Source organism: Belonocnema kinseyi, chromosome 4 (genome assembly GCF_010883055.1).
Source record: "Belonocnema kinseyi isolate 2016_QV_RU_SX_M_011 chromosome 4, B_treatae_v1, whole genome shotgun sequence".
Taxonomy (NCBI): Eukaryota; Metazoa; Arthropoda; class Insecta; order Hymenoptera; family Cynipidae; genus Belonocnema; species Belonocnema kinseyi.
In genome coordinates this window covers 138,987,034-139,012,043 of record NC_046660.1, presented here as the reverse complement: position 1 = coordinate 139,012,043, position 25,010 = coordinate 138,987,034, and the positions used below count along the sequence as shown (strand labels likewise).

Sequence of the window (25,010 nt, the reverse complement as noted above, 5' to 3'; positions counted from 1 at the left end):
ATGTAGAAAAATAATCAATAGTATTTTTGTATTGTTTTATAAATAAATAAATATTAAAAAAGAATTCCGGTTAATATTTGATTCACCCTCGTATATATTTATATATATTGGATATATTGTTTCTAGTTATAAAGTACACATGAAAAGAAAAAGATTTTAAAATAATTAAAACAAAATGCAGGATTTAAGGATTACGAACAACAAATTTGGAAACTTTTTAAGAATTTTAAAAAGGTTTCAAGAGAATGAAAGAATATTCTTAAGATTCATATGAAAATTTGATTTGATTTTCAATAAATACTTAGTTATACATTATACTTAGGTATGTTAAATAATTAATAAAAAATCGAACAGTTTTCAGAGATATTGCCAAGTACTCAAAAGATTCAAAAATAATTTTTAACTACAAAAGATTTAAAACAAAATTTAGATTTTTAAAGTCTTCGAACAGCAAGTTTAGAAATTTTCTAAGAATCTTCTGAAAAGATTTCTTCTTTTCAAAAATTAATTTTTTGAGACGATTTGGAATAATGTGAAAACTTTTAAAAATGTTTCTATAAATGACAAGAAAAAATCTATCTATCCAACCATTAAACAACAAATTTTCAAAGAAATTTCGTTCTTCAAACAAAAAGTTGAATTTTGAAAATATAAAAAAAATTTCTACTGAAAAATAGACTTTAGTTTCCAACGAAATGGTTGCATTTATAACTAAAAAATATCAATTTTAAAGCAAAAAAAAATATATAATTTTTAATTATAAAAAAAGAATTTTCAAAAAATACTTAAAATTTCAATAAAAAAGATGAATTTTCAATTTAAGTTTTCAATTCAAGTTTCAAGCAGGACATTAGATTCGCTTGTGGTCATATTTTTCGCGTTAAGCCTCACCTATCTCGAAAACTTTCGATTTTTTGGACTTCTTAGATTTCTTGATCAGGAGGCTTTGAACTATATTATATTGCATTTTCAGCCAATTTGACCGGGGCTAGATTTTAATGTCAATTGTTTTAAGATTCATAAGAAAATTTAAAAAGATTTTTTATTTCCAAAAAATTAATTTTCTGAGAAAAATTAAAAAGATTTTAGAACATTTCATAATATTACAATAAATTCCATTCAATTCAATAAATTAAAAAAATGCGGAATAATTTGTAAGAATAATTAATTGTTCCATCACAAAACAATGAGTTTTCGAAAAATAGTTGAATGTTTAATCAAAAAGATGAATTTTTAACCAAGTATTGAATTTTCGATACAAAAGATAAATTTTCAAACAAGGAGATTTACTTTCTACGAAAAATAACAAATATAAAAAATATGTTACATTTTAAACAAACAAAGAACACTAATTTCCAATACAGATTTTAAATTTTTACCATTTATCACCGCCGCGTACTAAAATAATTATTAATACTTTGATTAATAGTCTTTGGATTTTTCCAGTTTTTCCACAACTTTTTTCAAAATTCCAAGGCTATCAAGTCTTCCAGGTTTTGTATAAAACAATAAATAACTTAAATAATGTCCCATCCGTTTTCTGAATCATCGTTCATAACTTTCGTGACACAAAACTTATAATCAGCCTTTCGACCAACATACTTCGAATAACATACTTTAAAACTTTTTAACAATTTTGAAACGTCTCAAGGGAATGAAAGAATAAATTAAATAATATTAAATTTGAAAGGATTTTTTTTTAATTGACTTTTAGAGAAAATTTCAAAAGATATTAAAACAGTTAAAAATACTTCTATAAATTCCGGGAAAAAAATCCGGAATAGTTTAAAGCAATTTTTTAATTTTCAAGCAGTAAAAAGACAAATGGAATATGTAGTTAAAGTTTCAATAAAACAACAACGTATTTTCAAAAGAACAGTTTAATTCTCAATCAAGAAAATGAGTTTTTAACCCAGAAAATTAATTTTCTACTAAAAAATAAAAAATTTGAAAATCAACATATAAAAATTGTGAATTAAATAGATGAATATGTGACTGAAAAGGATCAATTTTGAAGTAAAAATAAAATAGTATAATTTTTTTATGATAAAGATAAATCTTTAACCTATAAGATGAATTGTCTACCAAAAAACAATGGATTAAAAAAATATATAGTAATCTTTAAGCATGCAAAAAGACGAATTTTCAATAACAAAATTTTTCACCATTTTTCACCGTTATGTACTAAAATAATGATTAAGGCTTTGATCGATAGTCTTTTAAAATTAATCTTTCAATACAAACAAAAAATAATTTTAAAAAAGTTTAATTGTGCATAATTATAATAATTTACTTAAGATCTTCCAGATTCTTCCATGACAATTTTTTAATAAAGCACCCCAAATGTACTTAGCCAGTTTACGAACTAGAATAGACAATATACGAAAAATTAGCTGCTCTGATTTTCTATATTGGCATTGTCAAACTGAAAAATGCCGCCCTGCTTGGCCGCTGAAGTAGAAGCGTCTATCATCTATTTTAGTTCGTAAACTGGCTATGAGGCATTGGGGGTGCTTTATTGTAGTTTGCAAAAGCTTAGGGGATAAGGGGGCGCTGCGAAAAATCGCTCGAAATTGAATAAATGGGATCGGAAATCTGCCACCTTATCTCTGTTATAAACCATTATTACAATTCAATCCAGGATAATGTGATAGTCACTATGTTGACAGATAAGAAACGTGATGCACGGCAACTTACGGCTTCTCGCTTTCTAACCGCGAGTAGTTTTCTTGACATACTCAAGCAGTGGAACATATGGTTGAGTAAGTAACCGAAGCTTCGAAATATGTATGTGACCCTGAAGCACGTGCTGGATTTATCTGTGCTTCTTTATTGCCGAGGGAAATCAAAACATCTTTTAATACGAAGAGCTAATTCAATAGCAGAAGCTACAACGACGATTAATCATAACGACATGTAGGCGAAAACCTCGTGTGCCTTGAGAACACGAATCATGTTAACTGAATATCCCGGGAATAATTGTGGTAGTTCCCTTCCAAGGTTTCGATACTTATCTTCCTTTTCCTTAACAGTAACGTTGTATTTAGCTGCAGCCGCGAATTCGATCACGAATATAGTTTGTGTCTCGAAACCCTAGAGAATGATGTCAAGCCTCGAGTGTGCAATTCAGACTGCTTTCCAGTACTCGTAGTTACAGTAAATTCGACACTTCCGTTCTGGAGAATTTACAAGATATCCCTCAGAGCGTTCGATAGGGCAGGGTCAAGGGCTATAGAAAATAAATAATGCAATATACACTACACATGCACGCAAATATGAGTGTCTTCGGAAATATTTTTGAGGTTACGTTAATAAATAAGCAGCCGTCCTTTGCTAACTAGAAATACCTTTTTGGGTCCTGCTTAGACGTCGAATTGAAGAAAAAGTATCTGACTACTCATCCTCTAAGCTTTGGGTCTAATCATTAGGAGCTTTCTTCGTAAGTAAAAAAAAACGGCCAACTGAACGTTGCGTATTTTTTTTAGTATCCATTGACTTAATTAGCAGCAACTTTTATATTTCACAAAGGGATTTACAGAATAAAAAATTCAAATTTGGAGCAGACCGGCAGAAAATGATCCACCAAAGGATTGTTCAAATAATTTTACTTTAAAACTTAAGAACACTTTTTAAGTTGTTACCAATTAAAGTGCCATCCATTGTCTTAACCGTAACATTCATTGACGTGACCATAGTTTCTTGCGTGATAGCTGACAATGTGTCTGCACGTCAATGTTCAAACTATAATACCAATTGCATATGACAAAACATAATATTTTTATAACGTGAGCAAAAGTGATTTGTCACCATAAACGTATATACATATTTTGCAAAATCAACCTAATTTTCACTAAAAAAAACATTCAGAAAAAATATAACTTTTAAATTTACTTTTTCCGAAAGTGCCCTCTGCGTAGGCAGAGATTGTACTCATATGTATAATCATTCATGCTTCGACCATGAGACTACCCTAAACGAGTCAATGTTTCTAATAGCACTCATATCCACAATCTCAGTGATTCGTTCTTGCTTCAAATAAATCTTGGCACACATGTCCTCAGAACATACTTAAGGTGCTCTGCTTTATGAGGATCGACTTCAGGTCACCCGTAGTGCGAATAGTCTTGACAAAAGTTTGGTACAAAAGCGGAGAGGGCTCATGGTTTCGCCTTGAAAGACGCCTCTGTGGGAGGTGGCGCTGTTGTTTGTCATACGATGTTTTCTAGATGAGATAGTCAATCTGGTTTTCCGAAGAGGTATCAATCGCTCTATGTGTTGCTCTGTGTGTGGATCAACACTCAAGCTTTCTAACAGACGGATGATAAGTCTATGGGAGGTTGATTGGAAAGCTTTCCGGTAATCAATCCAGGGCAGAATCTTTGCAGACGCTCCTGTCGATTGGTAGGCTCTCCTGAGAGACTAGTACACTTTTTTTTTAAGCTACGTTGTTTCTAAATCTTTCTCCGCACAGGTGTAATTGTCCCAAGAATCAGGTCGTTTAGAATAACTGCAAAGATCTTATACAGCATGTCCAGTTAAGTTATAGTCTGTATTTCATTCAGTTGGACAAGTCGCCTTTTTGTGGTAGAAGTGACTCGAAAAAAGGTGTAGTAGGATGTCCAGAGAACCTGCTAATTCACAGGAGCTTCTGCAAAGACACAGCATCTCATCAGCGCTTCCTGTCAATGACCTGGATTGACTACCTGAAAGCTTTCGATTCAACCTCTCGTAGACTTATATGCCTGTTTGAAAGCTTACAGGTTCATCCACACATAGTAAGATGCATAGAGAAATTGATACTCTTTGGAAAACTAGATTTACTATCTGATCTGGAATATATCGTGTGACGACGAACAACGTCACCCTCCAGAGGAGCGTGTTTCAGGGCGACACAATAAGCCCACTGCTTTTTTGCATCACACTTTTCCCTCTATCTCTCGCACTAGGAAATTCTTCTGAATACCTCTGTGGCAACACTAATCATTGCGAACATAAGGTCACATATGTATTTTATATTAACGACCTAAAGATATATGCTACTGTTAAAGCAAACTTCAGCGTGCTTTAAATATCGTCAAAGAGTACACAGGAGAGATTGGTATAGACTTTGGATTGGATAAGTGTGCCAAAATCTGAAGAAAGGAAACGTTATTGGCGTTCCCAGGAATCCTGAGCTTGTGGATATAAGTGTTATTAGGCACCTTGACACTGGATAGACCTATACATACATGGGCGTGCCTCGAAGCCGCATTCAGGATGTGACATCAGTGAAGAATTCGCTCCGAACCAGATACAAGCATTTTCTTCGGAAGATTTGTTCATCAAATCTATCGGCGTGAATGAAGTATCTGCGACTAACATGCTTGCCATCCCGGTTCTACTTAACTCGCTCGGGGCCGTTCAATGGACGAAGAATGAGCTTACGGAACTTCATGTTGCCAGACGTAAGATCATTCATATGCATAAGAGCTTGCATATAAATTCTTCACTTCCACCATTACACATATCACACCGTCAAGGCGGACGCGGACTTCTGAATCTCCAGTGTCTTCATAACCGAATTGTTCTAAGTTCAGCTTACATCGTTGAAAATGACAGAGACTATCTCCTAAACATGTTCACAAAGCACGAAATGTTTGGCAAAGGAGATTGGCATGAATTTCAACATCAGAAGTGAAGAAAGTGAATTACTCCATCTGGATACCTCATTTATAAAAGCATAGGTAAAGAAATCAGAGATTGAAAAATTCCGCCAAGAGTTATTTGACAAGAAAATGCACCGAAAATTTCACAGAAATTTAGAAGCACAGTTCTTTTCAAAAAAGCAAACCTTTTCTTTTCTCAGAACAGGGCTTAATTCAGGAACAGAGGGTTTCATTTTTGCGTGCCAGGACAGTATCACTTCTACCTTAGTATACTGTGACCGTATATTATTTCAAGGATTTTCCAGCGATAGGTGCAGAGCGTGTGTCCGACCCACACGGGAACTACTATCTCTACAGACAATGCAGCCCTAAGAGTGCTTTATTACCATTTTGGTCGCTCTTGCGGTGTTGGCCGCGGCCGTGCTCTGTCGAACGTTCCGAGGGAGATTGAGTCAATTGTCCAAAACGATAAGCGCCAAATTTTCTGGAACTAAAATTTTCAGAGAGCCCTCTCAGTTGCATACTCAAGACCTGATATCGTTCTCCAAGACTTCGAGAAACGAACTATATTCGTAATCGAATTCTAGGCTCCGACCGACTACAACATCAGTGCTAAGGGGGAAAGATAAGAAAGAGAGTAGAGAGGTTCACAAGAAACTTTTATTAAATTTTCGGCAGCCGTATCGCGACAATTTGTTTCTCTAGGTTAGACAATAATTCCTAATTTTTTCAGATGAAAAATTTTTTTTGAAGGTTGCCAGCATCATATTACGTGTAAATTAAGATTTTCGTATTTTAGGAATTTTTATAACTGTAAATATTTGTTTTATAGAAATATAATATTCAATATTAGGGAATAATTGAATCCCTAGATATTTTTTGTATGTATGGCGAAAATTCTGAGATCATCCCCACACAATTTGGGGGAAAAATGGATAGTAAGATACCGATGGGTTCTACGAAGAGTAGGCTATTTTTTCGATACCGTTAAGAATTAGGCTAACTTCATTTATCTAAGTTTTCAGGAGGAATAAATAACATATTATTTTTCGAAACATTCCCTACGAATTCAAAACTTTAGTATTTTGTATTACAGTTTGTAATGTAATTTAGGCTCCTATAACTTTCAAAACAAGGAATTTAAAAAGATTTTTACTTTTCTTAACACTTCAACGTGCCCACTAAATTTCATACAAAATTAAGTTAGCCTAATTCTTAGCGGTAACGAAAAGATAGCCTATTCTTCGTAGAACCCGTCGATATCTCAATAGGAGGAAGAGAAAATAACAGATTACTCATTTGATGTAAAATCATATTTATAAATTTTCTTATATTCACAACAAATATACAGTACATCATTTATCTATATTTTCTTTTATTAGCACTAAATATACGTTTGAACAATGTAAACATTTTTTGGACGAATAAATGCTTTATTTTCTTATATAATGACTGTTTCTAGCATTGTTTCTATCTCCACTTTAAGTAAGAATAGTATTGAATGATTGTATGTCGCTCTTATACAATAATCATAAAATTTCATTTGTAAAGAACTCATTAAAAGCCTAGTTAAAGATTTTTTTTTCATTTTTTATTTTTCTGATGCCCCGGTTTTATGTTTTTTATTCTATATTTATTATATATTTTTTCCTATTGTGTGGAGACGATATTAGAATTTTCGCCATCCTTACAAAAAATGTTTAGATGTACAATTATGCCCATATATTTACCTCTTTCTAAAAAATTGCACTTTTTATGCCTTTTACAGGCGTCCAGTAATTTTTTTTTTAATCGGACACGAAGTGAAAGTTTTGTCCTTTTTATTAACTACAATTTTTATTCATAAAATATTTTTATAAAACAAATATCTATATTTAACAAAATTCTAAAACTACGAAAATCTTAATTTTTACGTAAATTTGATGCTCCCAAACTCTAAATTATTTTTCAATTCTGAAAAAATTAGAAGTATATTAATTGACTCAGAGAAACAAAATGTCGCGATACAACCACAGTAAAATAAAATCAAGTTCTTGTGAACCACCCTAGGGGGGAGGTATCCAGAGTTCAAAAGGGAACTGCAACAACTGTACCCAAAATATTCGGTTAAAATATTTGTTCTTGTAATCGCTGCTCTTAGAGGTGCGAAGCTATGACTAGTACGTAACCTTAAAGCCATACCTGCGCGCATAAAATATGCCCAGGCACTGGCAAAACAGACGCAGAAAGCTGTCATCCTTGGATCGCTTCGTGCCGCCAATACACACGAGAGTTTCGCCAGCCTGTCGTTGTGATTTCATTGTGCCGTGAGTCCACGCATCTCACGGTCGTGATACGTGGCCATAGGTGTGATTTACCGCGGTTCTGATGGGCGCTGGTGTCATTTTTAGATGACGGTTGCTCTCAGTAGGATTATCAGATGGTTGTTTAACCTTTATATATATATAATTAAATGTTAAGCGCAAGTATTGTAATGAAAATGTGTTCCTTAAGGTCGAGAGCATTGAGTAAATTAATTTTCCTTTTCAATCTAGAATCAAAACAATTTGAACAATGTCTAGAAAAGTATAGGATTTGAAAGTTTTTAAATATTTTCAAGTAAGCTTTTGTGTGTATGCATTAACCTTGCCAAGTAAGCAGAGTACGAAATTCGAGGACCGAAAGTAGCCGAGCGCCGAGCGCGAAAACCAACAGACTCTCGCCCTATGCGTGCTCAAACTTCAAAAAATTGTATTTTGTATGAATAATTATTTTGGATTTCGAAAATTTGACATTTAATGATCACTTCCAATCATTATTATGTCATTCAAAGTTACAGTTATTGGAAGAGGCAAATAAAGACTGGCACGATACAAATTTTTGTGATTTTGAAAATCCTGAATGTGTGTGTGTGTGTGTGCCTATTGTATTGTTTATAAAATTTTGTCGTGTTCATTGTTTCCTAATTGAAAAATAATTAATTTCTTTCAACGATGCTAAAGACTAAATATATTTTTACTGTGATGTTCCTTTATTGCCTTTCTTAATAAAAAATTAAAAGCAACCTACGGTGTCTAGGGGGTCATGTTGTAATTAAAAAATTACCAGAAATATTAATATTTATTGATTCCATGAGAAACTAAAACATGTTTCTTCCAAAACATGCCGCTTTCTAATGTCAGGCTTGCTAGTAGCGATCGGCGCTCCACTACTTGGCCGCTCTGCCGCTGTTGGCAAATGGTAAGAAGCTTTTGTAGATAAATAATGAGTAATCTCGTACTCTTGTTTTAATCAAAGTCTCCAATTTAAAAGGAAATCGAAGCTTTCTGTTCGGGACAACAGTGCGCCAAAATAGACGATGATAATAGCTTCAATCAAATAAGTACCGCATAAGCTTAGTATACATAATTGTGAATAATGTAGAGAATCTGCTTGAGAGCTTATACTCTTACCTCGAATGAAAAGAGAATGTGAGTACATGTTGCAAAAATGTCAAAAAATGCAGGTTTGTGGATATTTATTTTCTTTTAACAGTAATCTATAGTTCAAAAATGAATCAAGCTTATATTTTTGTTCGCTCAAAATATTATAACTCTCCCAGTCCCATTTGATGTTTTTTTTTGGATTCTAGGTAATTGGGCTAATCCTAAAATTCAAGTTGCAAGGGTGATCGAAGAAGTTAATAACTTGAAAAATTGTTTACATCTGTTTAATAGTATAGCAGGTATAATGTCAATGAATTAGAATTTTTCACTTTTTATCCTAAAATGTTTATATTTTTATTTAAAAAATCATTCACAGATTCATCCCGTAATGCAGCTCATTGAAGATGATAAAATTATCAACAAATTGATTTGTCAAAATATCGAAAGAATTGATAAATATATAAATAAAGAACGTTGGACTTGTAATACAAGATAAGCACATCATTATCACATGATAAAAATTTTTTATAGTAAGATAAATTACTGCTTTGCCATGGTCTCTTCTAACTTAAATTATTGTCTCACCTGTAACAGTATGGTAAAGTAAAGGATGATGTTGGTGTTGATGTAAAGCGCTCGTTTGCTGCTGTTGCTGAATTAATAGTTGCAATTGATGTTGTTGAAAGTGCTCTAATTCTTCTCTGTGTCTTCGTTGAAGCGATTCAAGTTCCATGGTTTGCCTAAAGATCAAATCATTTATTTTATTTATAAATTGAGATAAAGAAATTTAGTAAACAGACGTTTCTTCTTTATTGCAATTTTTTTATAATCAAAACATATTTAGCGCAGTTAGTCTCATATCTCATTTTTCTTTGTTATTTGTTCATTGTCACAAATACTTAAATTTTGATATTTGTAATAGAGTTTTTTATACGTACATTTATTTTTTTACGAACAATCGAGCAGTATGCGGTATGCATCTTAAAGTTCAGAAATAGCCAGTTGCAAAAATGCATGAAAGATATATTTAGACGAATAATCTCTGAAAGATACGATGTGACCCTCAATTTCCAAAAATATATTATGTATACAAAATAAATCACTAAAATAAACCGCAAAATAAACAATATACACTCCAATACTCGTTAGATACAACGTGCTGGAATCTTTATACAGATTTAGAAAATAGTCCATGACTGGTCCTACCCTTATTTTGCCACAGAATCATTGACAATCATGCCACAAGAGTTCAAAGAAAAATTTCGAAAAAATCGTGTTTATGTTCGGAAATTTGAAATAAATTTATGGGGAATTTATGCCTGAAAATGCTGTTATCTACACAGAAATCTCTGTATTGCTAAGGTAGCAATATTAGAGTGGTCGCTAGGTTATGTTGTCGTTGTCAACATGATATAAAAATTATCGTGCTCGGAAGCTTGAACAAATCTATGTATTTTTCAAATCTCCAATCGGTTAATTATTTTCCATACACGCTTCCATTATTAACCCTTTAGTGCCTGGTGTAGCATATATGCTAAGTTCACTATTTTTGATTTTTCTAATTTTCAGATAACGAGCTTGAAATTCCGCAAAATAAATGCATGGATTAGATCAAAATGAACTATTCCGCATCTCATAAGGTGGTTGAAAGTTATTGCATACTCGATAGAAACAAAGAAAACTAGAAAAATTAAAAAAATTTTTTTTTGCAAAAATCGATCATAGAGCGACAATTTATCTGCGTCTGTAGTGCTGTCACAGAAATTTTGAGTTTTCCGTGTATTTTTCCAGTTTATGTCTATTAAGCTAGACTTAACTTAAAATACTGGCTTATGTGTGAAGTCACGTAATGCTGCACTTTGAACGGTATCTTTACATTGGAAAAGAGGAAAAGCGCTATTTTGTCAGGAAAATGTGACATCAATTTTTCACATAATTAAAATATTAATCCACACCAGGAAGAATCAATCTCAAGTTTTTGAACCATGATGCCTAGAATGTCCATTTCTTTTTAAATCAAGTTTTTATGAATTATCATCTAAGTCATTTTGATTTCTCAATTAAAGTTCAAAGTAACGTAGCTGCTCCACTTCAATGTGATGCATGGTGACACATACGAGGTTTCTGGTATACCAGGCGACCTCTCAGAGTAAAATTGCCTTATCTTTACAAGAGGAGTTCTGCAGAGATTCTCCAAATGTTTCTCTAGCTACTCTTTGGAAACAAAATGAGTTATTTCAAAAATCAAAAACAAAAAACCCAGAGAAGTCGGTAATGATACTTGTGAGAAAACTAAAAACTGGAAATTTCAAATTATAAAATTTAAATATATTAACTAAACTTTTTAATTTTTAAGGAAATTAATAATTTGTTATAAACACTTCATTCAAAAAGTTCCAGGATTCATCTTGTTAAAGTGTGCTTAATGCGATACAGTTTAATCTCTGCATGGAATAATTACTCTGGTTCATTCTGAGTATGTATGAAATTGTTAAGATTTTTTAGTTTATCACAATTTGAGTAATGGAACAAAGAGCCACAATTAATTTTTGTTTCGAACTAGGTAAAAGTGCTTCAGAAGCGTTTAAAATGTTACAAAATGTTTACTGAAGTTGTTGCCTAGTGCGAGTAAAGTTGTTAAGTAGTACGGGCGTTTTATGGATGACCAGGAATCGCTTCAGGATTGTCCGAGAAAAAAGTGTCCCACCTTAAGCGTCACGGACTGGAACGTCGAACATGTGCGTGCACTCCTTGCAAACAATCTTCAACTATATATTGATTTGTTATCACAAGAACTTCAAATTACTGTAGGTAGTGTTCACACCACAGTTTTAGGCCAAAGAAAAGTGTGCAGAATGTTCGTACCCCATTCTCTGACAGAAGGGAAGGGAGATTTGAAGTCGAAGATCATTTACTTGATTGAATTCTCGGAACCAATCAATGGTAATGTAACGGTAAAGAGGAGGAAGAGGAGCGGACTAAATATTAAGCACTACTTTGCAAGCTTAGCAGGCTACAAATTCAATCTTTTAGTACTCATAATCGGCTGCCTCGCAGGTTTGAAAGCTTCATTTCTCTGCCCACTTTAAAAAGCTTCCGGCTTAATAGAGGCAGGTTCAGTCCATCGCGAACCGAATGCAAAAAGCTGTTCTGCTGGGATTACTTCATCTGGTCCGTCAACACTGTGCGTTATAACACTCTATAATTAATTGATATCTCTACAAAAAATATCTAGAGGTGGTCTGCCATCTCCCGTAAATTTTCCACTCCTGCTTACCTTCTAGAGCAGGTGGAGCAGGTATCGTATCACGTACACATTTCGGTTGCGTCAGGATTGATTGTTTTAAAGAACCATGATCGTAACTTACGTTACCTAAAACTTTCTATTTCTTAAAAAAAAATAATAATAACGTAACTATGACTAGTCACTTCAAAAAAAGGAACTTCCATAATACTGCATTACAAACTAGCGTAGATTTAAATATTCTATAGCATTAAGTGCCTACATCCATCATCGGCGTCAAACCTCCTATTCAACAGCAGTTAAAGGCAGTGAAAACACGTTTAAGCAAGAATTATGAACTATCAACGAAATTACGGAAAAACCTCAGTAAGTTCTTATATTTGCCGGTGAATATATACATTTCTTGAAATTACGGCATTTAAACAATTGTTTACAAATGTGAAATGTTATAATGTTAACACAATTAAATTATTCACAAAATCAATACAATTATAACCGTGAATTAATCTTATCTTTCATTTAAAAAACAATCTTTACCACATCAACATAATTAATTTTCACATTTCGACGTGAGTTCATATGAGGTTAGTAATTGTCTATCATTCAATTGCGACGCATCTGCTTAAAGTATTCTGTTCAGCTGGTCGTGCTGATCATCGATGCTCTGGAAAGTATTAAGACTAAGTACTAAGTCAGGCTGTCGTATTAAGTAGTACTGTCGTATTAAGAATCACGAAGGTCAGACCCGTTATTTCAGTTCACCAAGTGAATACGGCCACCATGACGTGGACCAAATATTTTCGGTGTGCCTAGTCACTTAGTTTTAAATTACATTTTCACACTTTTAACTCTAATTCAGGGCTCACCACAATCCACAGGTGTTAAATTACACGACAAACGCTTGACTGGCAGAAAGTTTTTACGTCAATTTTTCTTCGGTTTCCAAGATTCCTACAAAGGGTTACGGTCGTTACAGTCAGTCGGCCCGTCCTTACAGCCGAGCCTCTGCACTTTTTGTATACGAATTCACAATACATTTGATTTCAAAATTAAAAATAAAATTCTATTAAAAAATTAGTTGATTTTATTGACAATTTAAACTTGAAATTAAACTATTAAATAGGAGGAAAGTTTGAAGAAATATAATGGAAATTCATAAAGAAGAAGGAAGACGATCGTCAAAATCCCTTTCTTAATTGCCTTCGCTCAATTTTGTACAAATTTTTAATAAAAGTTTAAAGTAATTACCTACGTTTTTCAAATCTTTTTTTCTGCCTTGTTATAAAACATAATTACTTAGTTGTAAGCGTACATCATTCATTCATAAATGTGAGTTAATTAAATTATTTCACTTAAGCTTTATTTCTTTAGTTAAATGTTGACTTGTATTAGTAGTAGAAGTGAACTGCAATGTTCACGAAACGTCTGCAAGATTCTTTGTTTTGCACACGATTGAAACCCAAAAAATTTACTTTTTATCACAATGAATCATCGTGAAACCATTGAATCTACTATGAATTGTTCGTCTGTCCATTAAAATGTCAACAGTTATTTAACACACAGGTATTAATAAGTATTGCTTGAACTTAAACAATTTGCAATTGCGAACAATAAATGGCTCATCTTATATTTATCTGCTTTCTAATTAATATATTACATTACACATAATTTTATTATTAGTATTTCATTCATAACGAAAACTACATTTTGAAAGGTAAATGTTAAAATTTTTACTAATTATTTAAAAATTGCAAGCAAATATATTCCTTGCTAAAGTATTACACTAGACCTTCGACGCGCGCTCTCGTTGGTTGAAACTTTTCGATTAGATTGGCTAGTCGCTTGAATGTCGAAAACCGAACTTCGACGCGCGCTGTCGTCGGGACGAATTTTTCGATTCGATCGGCCCGATGATCGAATTTCGAAAAATTTAATATTCATAGAATGCAAATTGCAGATACAGAGAGACATGAAGATAATACTGTGTCAATCTACTGATTAATATTACACGACCTATATATATATATATATATATTTAAAGTAAAAAATATATATATTTATATATATATGAAAAAGAGTAGACATCTGTTTAATGGTATAGCAGGTATAATGTCAATGAATTCGAATTTTTCACAATTTCACATTTCGTTAATTTTTACATTAGTAATTAAAATTTGTTTCACGATTACATAGTAACTAGTAATAATGATTCCTTAGATGTTATCTATGTCAAAATTTGTCAAATGTTTTCTACAGGCTTTACAGGTTATAATATTTGTTTTCTTATTTAATATTCTCAAGCCATAATTATAAAGGGAGAGGATCGCTACTGAAGGTTAACCCAATATTGTGCTATTACGTATTACCCTAGCCTTATTTTAATTTTTTTTCATAAAATAACGGTTCAAAAAAACTGTATTATAAATTTCTGGCACTTGGATTAATATTTTGGTAATGAGAAACTTTAGGTCATATAAAGTATGTTCCTCAAATATTCAATAAGTTGTATAGTATTGAATTAAGATTTTCATCAATTGTATCATATATTATTTTTATACCACATTATAAAAATAAAAGTAAAACCGATTTTAACTATAAAAATTAGTTAAAATTTGTTCCACTTTTCTTTGATGTTTAACATCCTACACACAATTGAAGACCAAACTTACAATAATTTATCAGGTCATTTTTGAAAGAAATTGTGAAAATAATAACTATAAGAATTATGATTATATTTATTTAAGATTCAACAAATCTTTTTTTCGTATACATATAAATTTTGGCGGATTGCAAAAGTTATTCAATTAAAGAGAAATTATGTTTCATAATACTTTAATCTGTTTTTACAATTTCATTTTTGACTCATTTATTTATGGAAACTAACGACTTGTTTTAATTTATCGATGGACTATGCTCAGCTAATTGAAAGAAAGTATGTAAAAAAGTAAGTCACCGATTCAATATAAGGCACGTTCAATATGAGATTTTCGACGAACGAGCCAATCGAATCGAAAAAACCGATCCGATCGTTAGCACGGATCGAATGTCGGATTTTCGACATTCGAGCGACGTGCCGTTCGAATCAAAAACTTCGATCTGAATGTGGCACGGAGCGAATATCGGGTTTTTCCACGTTCGAACGTTAGCCCATTGAATCAAATAAACCTATTCGAAAATGAACGTACGTCGAATCGGAAATATTACATTCATTCAGACAAAAGACACACGTCTATATTAAACATTTTAAGTATTATGTAACTTTAATTTCTTATTATTTTTTACCTACTCATTACTTACAAATTAGAATATCACAATTTTCTAATTCACACGAGCATGTAGTTATAACATAATTTATTTAAATACACAATAATAGAATAAAATTTAAGAATAATATTTCAACATTTTAATATTATGCATTATTTTAATTATGGGAATGATATGTATGTTAATAAATAAAATTTTTTTTCCGGAACCACCATGTTATGTCCCTATAACGTCTCCTGAAAAGTGACGCTGTAAATTTTCACACGATGTTTTTCGGATGAGACAGTAAATATGGTTTTACAGAGAGGCAATCTCTGTATGCATCCTGTTATGTGCGGATGAATCTTCCCAATTTCCAAGAGACAGATGATAAGTCTAAGGGAGGTTACATCGAAAGCTTTCCGGTAATCAATCTGGGCTATCGACAGACAGCGGCACATTGTTCGTAAACGTCTGCTTACAAATATTCAATTGTCCAAATAATCCTATTATTCAGAATAGCTGTAAAGGTTTTATATAGCGTGTTCTGAAAAGTTATTAACCCGTAGTTCCGCGTTTTAGAAAAGTCGCCTTTCCTTGGTAGGAGTACAATGCATCTTAACACCAGCCACTGCGGGAAGGGGCGTCTCCAACTTTAAATATGAGGTGAAGATCCACTCTAGAAGTTGGTATGTAGAACTAAACTTCTTCCACCAGAAGTTCTTAAGAACATCTAGTCTTGCAGTGGAGAAGTTCTTCATGCCCCTTGGTGCTTTCTTACCTCTTCGTCAGTGATTGATGTACATTTCCCGTCAGATGTTATGAGGTTTTCGCAAAGGTCCTCAAATTTGATGATACTCTCAGTGTCTTCATTCGATAGGTATTGAACCTTATAAATCTCTTTCCAAAAAGTGTAGACCTCCTTGGGCCTGAGAGTAGTTTTGACAGAAAAAGGGAGATGGTTAAAGACGCGAGATGGGTCATCGATAAACTGCTGATTCTCCCTAATCCACCCCTCTCTCTTCTGTATTCTCCGTCTTGCGTTGGACAACGCTCATACTTTTTCAACAACGTGCGGTTGGATTTTTAGCAACTTTGACTTGATTAATGTGACCGTAGCCTTATAGTTTGTGAGCGAAGTTTCAGACCCTTTCCGTAAACAGCCTACCAGAACTCATATAGTGAATTACACACTGCACACGGGACGCATTCCGTCTTACCCAGCCAGTCTTCTTGTTCAGTTGATACAAGTGCCTTTTGGTCTATGGATCCATCGCCGGGTTCAATCCTTCAATTTAAATCAGTCAAAACTCTCGTCGCAGCATAAACTAAACAATTGATGGTCCAGAAATCGACCTCCTGCGAGAGATCCTCATGAAGGGCGACATCCATTTCAGCCAGATATTGGGGCTTAGGAGGACCTGGATGTTAATGGCCCTCCTTGGCCTAAAATCGACATCTCTCAGGCGATGCCTTCTTTTCACGATTGATCTGAATATAGTTTTCTGTTTTTCGTTTGCGGCAAGTGTTCCGCGTATTTATTTTATTCGCGATAGGCTGTCAGCGCGATTTCACAACGAACTGTTGCGAAACATGATAAAGCTCTGGGTATTTTTGGCACCACAGTTCGACGTCGTTTTTCCATCGAAATTATTTTTAGCACCATAAACTCTAGGGCGATCGAAACTATTTGTGGGCCCATTGCACAGTGCTCTGCACGTTCAATCATTAAAGAGGCATTGACGACTTTTTTTGGTTTTGTCATAGTTAAACATTTCTTTCATAAAAATCACGCTGTAAACACGAATAGAACTTAAATAGAAAGAACTTAATAGAAGTTAAATTTGCTCACATTCCCTAAAACACGGTATTAGTTACCAAGTTTAGCATCGGTCGATAGTCCCTTTCTCTAATCCATACAAGTGTAACTTAAATGTTTGTAAGTCAATCACAGTAGAAAATCATTTAGTCAATGCCTAGCTAAAAAATATTTAGTTTTTAGTACTGATTGTTTATTTCTTTTTTTATTGTTTAATTCTTCTTCCGTGAAAATGTTGGGTACTCTCTTACTTTGATTTTATGTGAAGAAACCGTTATCACGAGAACTTATTTCTTCCACTTCGGAAACAGCGGTAATCTTCAGATCCTCTATTAAACAGATCGAATGTGCTATTTTATCTTCTATGCTATCTTTGATCGGGAACGAACGTCTGATTGTATTATAAATGCTCCCATCATCAGTCTGGAACTATTAGTTGGGTAATCAGAACAGTGTTCTGATAGTGTTAAGCGGACACTACCTTCGGATTCAGCGACATAAATATGAAGATACACTTTTTTAGGGTTTCATTCAGCGAATCGACTTTTAGCTGTTTTTTTAGTTAATCATTAAGGGAAGGGTCCACCCGGCAATTTTGAAAAAAATTTTTTTTTACATTTTTCAAATGTATATATATATGTAGAAATATTGTGTAAAATTTCAAAAAGATCTGATGCTTCTAACTATATTTTTTTGCTACCTGAACATCAGTACCTCGGACTGCTTACCTGAGCGTTCGGCGCGCACGGTCAATCCATCTCTTGTTCAATCCCCTTCCCTTTCATTGTTTATTCAAGCAGCTGCTTCTTATTATAAACTGTATAATCCTTTGTATTGCCATGTATATTTAGTCTTTCTTTCTATTACAAATACATTTTTGGAGAAAAAGCGAGTGCCGAAACAGCTCTATAACCGACGCTTCAATATTAGTTTTAGCTCGGACTACGTACGAGTAACATCGTTCCATTTTAAAAATCGTTTCATCATGTGTAAAAAAAAACGAGAGCGCATCCAGGGAGAAAAACGAAGCGGAAATTTAAAGGAAATCAATACTCCGATGGAAATAAAGCGGGAGAGTTAACGAGCAAATCGGCTGAAAAGTGAAAGCAGATGCAAGATACAACTTTTCAAGTTAGTGCCGACTGCCGGTTAAGTCATTTTAAGTTTTATTCTTGTGTATTCGGCGTCAGAACAGTATATGAAGTGTAAAGTTGGTAACGGCAATATTTCTTTTGCGAAATATCGAGAACAAGGCTTAGGCTTTAAACTCCGTTTGACTTGTGAGTGTGCTAAAAAAACATAAATTCGTGCTCGACGATCTGCTCTGGTTACGAAATAAATCGACCTCTCGTGTTTGTAATGCGTCTACTGGGTGTTGGACTTTTTGGAACCGGCATGTTCTGTCGTCTGATGGACTTAGGCTACGGAACACACAAACATGCGTATTATAAAATCGTGAATATCATGACCACAGTGGTAAACGCCATTTTCGATTTAGTGACGGAAAAAGCTGTAAACGAAGAAAAAGAAGTACACCAGAAAAAAGGACTTCCCGAGGACATTCTCACTGTTTCCGGCGATAACTCTTGGTCGAAAAGAGGATTTTCTTCTTTAATAGGAATAGTTTCTATCATTCTCAAGTTCACCGGAAAAATTGGCGATGTTACAATTCGATCGAGTTATTGTTACGAGTGTGCGAAGAGGAAAGGTCAAGAAAATACGGCTGAATACCTCGCCTGGTTTGAGGAGCATAAATCACATTGTACAGCAAATCATTCAGGTAGTTCGGGCAAAATGGAGGTTGACGGCGTGGTTGAAATGTTTTTTAAGGTCAATCGAGAAATTTCCTGTGCGGTATGGTTTTTATATCGGCGACGGAGAATCCAAGACTTTTAAAATGCTGCTTGACTGTCATCCATACGTTGAGGATTTCATTGTTAAAAAGTTGTAGTTGTTGTAGAAAATTGAAAAGAAAAACGGCGAAGCGCCGAAAAAGAGGAACAAAAACCGTAGCAAAAAAAGTAGTGAAGAGAAAAACGGCTGTTGTGAAAAACGTTCCTGAAGTCAAAACTCTAAATTTGACAATCAAGTTGATGAAACATCTCTCAGAGAACTACGGTTTAGCAATCAGGAGAAACATTAATTCTTTAAAGGATATGTGCAACGATATTTGGGCAGGATACTACCACGAAATTTCGACTGATGCCAAGCCGCAGCATTCTAAGCGTTCCATCGACTGGTGTAAGTACCTTAAGGCTAAAGCACTTAAGCAAGACTACAAGCATCCTCCTGCACTTTCTGCAGATGTACAGAAAGTGCTAAAGCCTATTTATGAGGATCTGACTGAGACAGAGCTGCTGGAAAGATGTTTAGGTGGACATACGCAGAATAATAATGAAAGCTTTAATAACTGCGTATTGCACATGGCACCTAAACACATGTTTAACGGCATAAAAGTTGTTGAAATTGCGTGCAAAGTTTTTGCATGTATCTTAACGAAGGTTTCCGCCCAGTGATGAAGATAATGGACGCGATGAGCATGAAACTTGGGCCACGTGCGATCGACTTTGTTAAAAGACGCGATGACTGACGTAACGAATCTGCGAACCGTCGAAGCTCTCAGTGCTCAAGAGGCCAGATCGAAGCGGAACCAGGCAAGCCCTACCGAAAGAAATCTCTGAGTTTTCTTTAGCGAAACAGCTTGGACCATTTGAGTCTATAAACAAAGTCGATTTGGAACAAAATAGTCTCGGCGATAGTTTGAGAGATTTGGGTTCTTTTCAAGATCCTTTTAGTGGTCGTTCTAAGAGTGGTGCAACGGTAATATAATGTTCCTTTTGTATTCGTCACGTACCGGGCGGGCAGAGTTATTTACAGTAGTTGGTCGTGGCTAATTCTCTCTCCCTTTTTAAATTTCTCTTCAAATTATTAACACTTTTTTTTAATTGAAACAATTTTCTAGTTGAATTCAAAAATGATGTCTTTTTGGCGTATCTCATTCCATTTACGAGAAACGTTCTATTAATTCCAATTTTAAGCATTAAAAAAAAGTTAGGTATCTGAAGTCATCGAAACCCGTAGATTCCGAATTATTATGTTTTAGGCTGTTAACTATGAAATTAAAAAAATCTACTTCTAAATTTGAATCCGAAAGGTTAACAGAGGACCCTTGAGTGTCGGCTACTCTCTTGAGATAGCCTCTCTGCTTGTTATTTATGATCGTATTCTTATTTCAATTTCGGAAAGGATATTTTAAAGCCTTCAAACCATTTAAACGAGCTTCCTGGACCTTTAAAAATATCTACCTGAGTGCCTGAGGAAAATTTCTCTAAGCTTCTTTGACCTAAAGAATTTTTAGTATATACTTGAAGATTCTTTTCGGTAGGGAGGCTGGAAGAAATTGAAGAATTTGAGCAAGAAGAAGGTCATATGTACGGTCCAGACATTGTAGATTAACTTTAGGTAAGAATTTTTCATGATTTTTCGTTAAAAAAAATTTTTAAGCGTTTTTCTCGAAACGTTTTGAAAAAACTACCTCCATCGTATCTCGCGAACCAGTGAACCGATTCTTATAAAATTTAAACCACATATTCTACACATGAATTGTAAAAAATTGAAGGAAAATCTTTTTTTAATTTTAATTTTTACTCTTAACTTTTAGTCAAAAACGGCAAAAAAACGCTTATGTTTCACTTTTTTTTTGTCATTTGTCCAACATTTTTTTATTTATTGATAAAACTTCATCTATTTGCTTCACTTTGTAGCTGAAGTCATTCAAGCCAAAGCATTCAAGTTTTGAGGTGTTTTTCACAACTACCCTTTTTGTAATAAAAAATTAAATATTATGAATAAGAAAATGTCGATTACGCATTTTAAGACTTAATTTATCAAACTCAACAACTTTTATATCGGTATCTTTTATAGTTTTCTTGGAAAAAATTTGCAAAAATAGCCTTGTTTTGGGTGCTTCGGGTGGACCCTTCCCGTAACTGAGACTTGTTGGGACCTACTCACCACACATGATATTTTTCCATGTCTATTAGGAATCACTTTAAATTTATAATATTTTAAATTATGAATACAATCAGACCTTCACAAACATTCTTGAAAACAAAAGTCAAATAATTTAATTTTAATTTTGCGCGTTAATTTTCGATACTACCTTCTATCAAAAACGAGAGGTAGATATATAGACCATGAGCAGGAAGTATTAGGGGTCCAGGGTCGAAGCCCAAGGGCTAAGTCCCAATGGGATTCGGGGGCCAAGCTTCCGAAAAAAAACAGTTCTAATTAAAGGAACCAAAACACATTAATTTTCAGATTTTTTTCATTCAAAGTTTGGTAAAGAATTGCTTTAAATATAAAGAAGCGCGTTGATTTAAAAATCATTAAACTTCCAAGAAACTTATGGAAAATAATAAGAGAAACTTACCTACGTGAATCCTTTAAAAACGCTAGAGGTACAACAGACATAAGATATTGTCGTTGTATATTTATTTTTTACTTTCATGGAATATATTTACTGTTGTGTTTTGATAGATATTTACATGCACATGAACTGCGGAAGGAAATTCGACCGTTGTCGATAAACTGCTATTTTCTTCGTTTACGATGGACAAGGAATTATTTGATATTGATGCTCCATAATTGACTGCTTTAAGATTCTCTAGGAGACAGCTTTTGATTTCTCAGGTATCAATTTATCATTTGCAGACTTCAGCAAATCACTTTTTCGATTTAAGAGTTATGCAGGAATAATCTCTTAACAGTCACTTTCGTTATTTCATTCTGTGTTCGATGCCATGATCATTTAATTTTCCAATGAAAAAAGAATCCATGACAACAGACAAGGTAAATAATAAATAAACTATGTGTTATAAATCGAGGATGGCCTGTCCTTGAAAGAAAAACAATTTAAATTAGACGTGTCAAATTAATTTTACGTTTGAGTCAGTGGGAGAGAGAGAAAATAAAATTAAAATTTAATTTTAATATTTGCTTTCTATTCAATAACAGGCCTTCATCGATTAGTAACATACAGTTCATTAACTTCACCAGTAAGAATATTAATACTGAATTTATAAATTTCAATGATTTACAATTCTTTGATCAAAAATAAATTGTCGATCACTAAAATGAAATAATAATTAAAATATCAAAAATAATCTAACGCAAGAAAGTTGTTGATTATAAAGTGGATCTTAAAGCATTTTTATCTTAAAAAATACAACAGACTAAACATTTCATCATCGATATTCATCATCGTCGTACATTGAGAAAAAAGTACTCTTCCGCTGCTATTGAATTCCGCATGATTGATGCAATAGTTTATATCAATAGAATATTCTATTATCAGAATAGGATATTTATTTCTTTCTAAGGTACAAATTTTTAATATGTAGAAAATCTTATTGTGAGATACATAAATTTATATGTTTACAAAATTACATAACTGTCTGAAAAGCATAGTAAAATTAAATTAAAAATATTAAACCTTTTTCATCTATGAAATGTTTTTTATGATTCATGAGAGTATACAAATGGGTTTAATCAATATATTTTTAAATCTTCCAAGAAGTTTTTAACACCTTCGAATTGAGTTAGAAACTTGTATAAAAAGCACTGTATTAAAATTTGTTTTTATGTCTGAACTTGACAATTTGTCAAAGGGATCAAAATTCGCAAAAAAAAATTCTCGACAGAACATTGCCAAAATATAAAATACCCCTACCAGAAATTCTTGAATATAAACAACTAAGAAAACAGTTTTCCTTAAATATTATTTATATATTTAAAACGAAATAAACAAATCATTTCATCAAAAAAATTTTTTAATATTTAAAAATTTATAAAATAATGTTTTTGAAATTAAAATAGCAATAATTGAAAAGAATATATTTCAGAATTTAAAATGTTGTTTGAAAATGTGCATAGTGTTTTTAAATTTATTTATTTATACAATTTTTATAAAACTATTGTTTTTTCAAACTCAAAACCATAATTTTCAAATACTTTAAACACGAATAAAAAATTAATTTGACACAGATGTTTCATTATTGTGTTTTTTTTTTAATAACAAAATAATATTTATTTTAAAATAAAATTTTTAAAATGTTTTATTTCGGGAACTTCGTATTGCGGAAATTTGCTACCGGGGATTTTTTTCTTCGGGAATTTTACAATTCGTAGAGATTATAAGCTGTTTGCGAATCTTATTAATCAGGAATTTTATAATTTGGAAATTTTATGTTTCAGAAATAAGGTCATCCAGTATTTTTTTAAAATTATTTGCATCTTAAAGTATATGCTATAATATCACAAATAATAACAGTATAGTGTAAACAAAATTTTTCTCGAATTAGTATTTGTAAAAGCAAAAATGTACACATTTCAGATTCCTATTTCTGTCGCGCCTATTCCGCCAACTTGACGCGTGACGTAGCACGCCGCCAAAAGCTTGCTAATAAGCCGGGCGATTCACGTTTTTTTTTTTTTCATTCAAATGGAAAAAATAACTTTGTCATTAGTGCTTTGAGCCCAAATGTAAAAACACTTCTGTACAAAATCCAGGAAAATTACTTTTATCCATATCGAAAGGTGAGGAACGAAAAAAATGGAAGAAAAATGTTCGGCTTCATATGTGCCCTATAACATATTGAACGTCAACAGTACATTTCTGCGAACATAATTTTATCGATAAGTTAATATTTTAATTTTAGATAGAACAATATAAAATATGAATTTTTGTGATAACATAAAACTTGTAATCGAGTGATATTCAATAGTGTTATAGATACAAGCTGCCGAGTTGTATGTGAGCTCTAACCTGATCATGCAAAATCAAATCGTTTTTGACTTAAGACCATGTAACAGGATGGTCACGTGACCAAACTTGGTCCTCAATTTTTCTTTTCCAACTTACATCTAAACGAAATGAGGTATCGCTCTGAAAGTTTAGGAAATGAAAGAGGAGGTAATAAAGTCCATGTCTCTGCTTTGTTCCGGTGGAAATTTTGAAGAAAAAAAATTTCGAAGAAAATACAAGTGGAAGTTAGATCGGTACTTTTCTTTCCCAACGTACGTCCATGCGGAATGAGATCTCGTGTTAAAAATTTGGCACGCTAAATAGAAGGCATGCAAGAATGTGTCTCTGGTCCTAAATAACCGGTTTTATCCCGGTTGTCCCGGTAGAAATACGTGATTTTTCCCGGTTTAAAAAATATACTGCTGTTGCGAAAGGTGCCATTTTTTCACGTATGAGCAATCATAATAAGTAGAATGATAAAAATGTAATGCCCAATAAAGGAAAATGCAAATATTTTATTATATATTTTTTAAAGGAACATGATGTCGTCAAAACAAGTTCAGTTGACAACTATTTGCAAGTTGAGCACAACATATTTATACGTAAAGTACTTTAATAGTATAAAATTTCATATTATTTTACTTTTATATACATATATTTAGGAATATAACTTATGATCATTAGAGAGAGTCCTATAAACATAAAATCACAGATTGTTACAACTACAACTAAATTAGAAGATTATAGATTCAGGTAACTTTTTTCAAGTTATTAACAATCAATACATCAATTAGCATTAGGCAGTCTCTCTCTCTCACTCTCTCTTCCTCTCTCTCTCTCTCTCTCTCTC

The 25,010-nt window shown here is 33.0% G+C and overlaps 1 protein-coding gene across 6 annotated transcripts in view; it reads right to left on the bottom strand.

The window, feature by feature from the left end:
* The window catches only part of LOC117170590, a 267,116-nt gene that overhangs the window by 15,451 nt on the left and 226,655 nt on the right, over positions 1-25,010 (bottom strand). For 5 of the 6 annotated variants that reach the window (XM_033357450.1, XM_033357447.1, XM_033357446.1 and 2 more), the window contains one exon: positions 9,635-9,789. In XM_033357450.1, coding sequence (XP_033213341.1) covers positions 9,635-9,789 — 155 coding nt within the window. Of the gene's footprint in view, positions 1-9,634; positions 9,790-25,010 lie in introns of those variants that run through there. The other variant, XR_004466828.1, reaches the window with a different exon arrangement.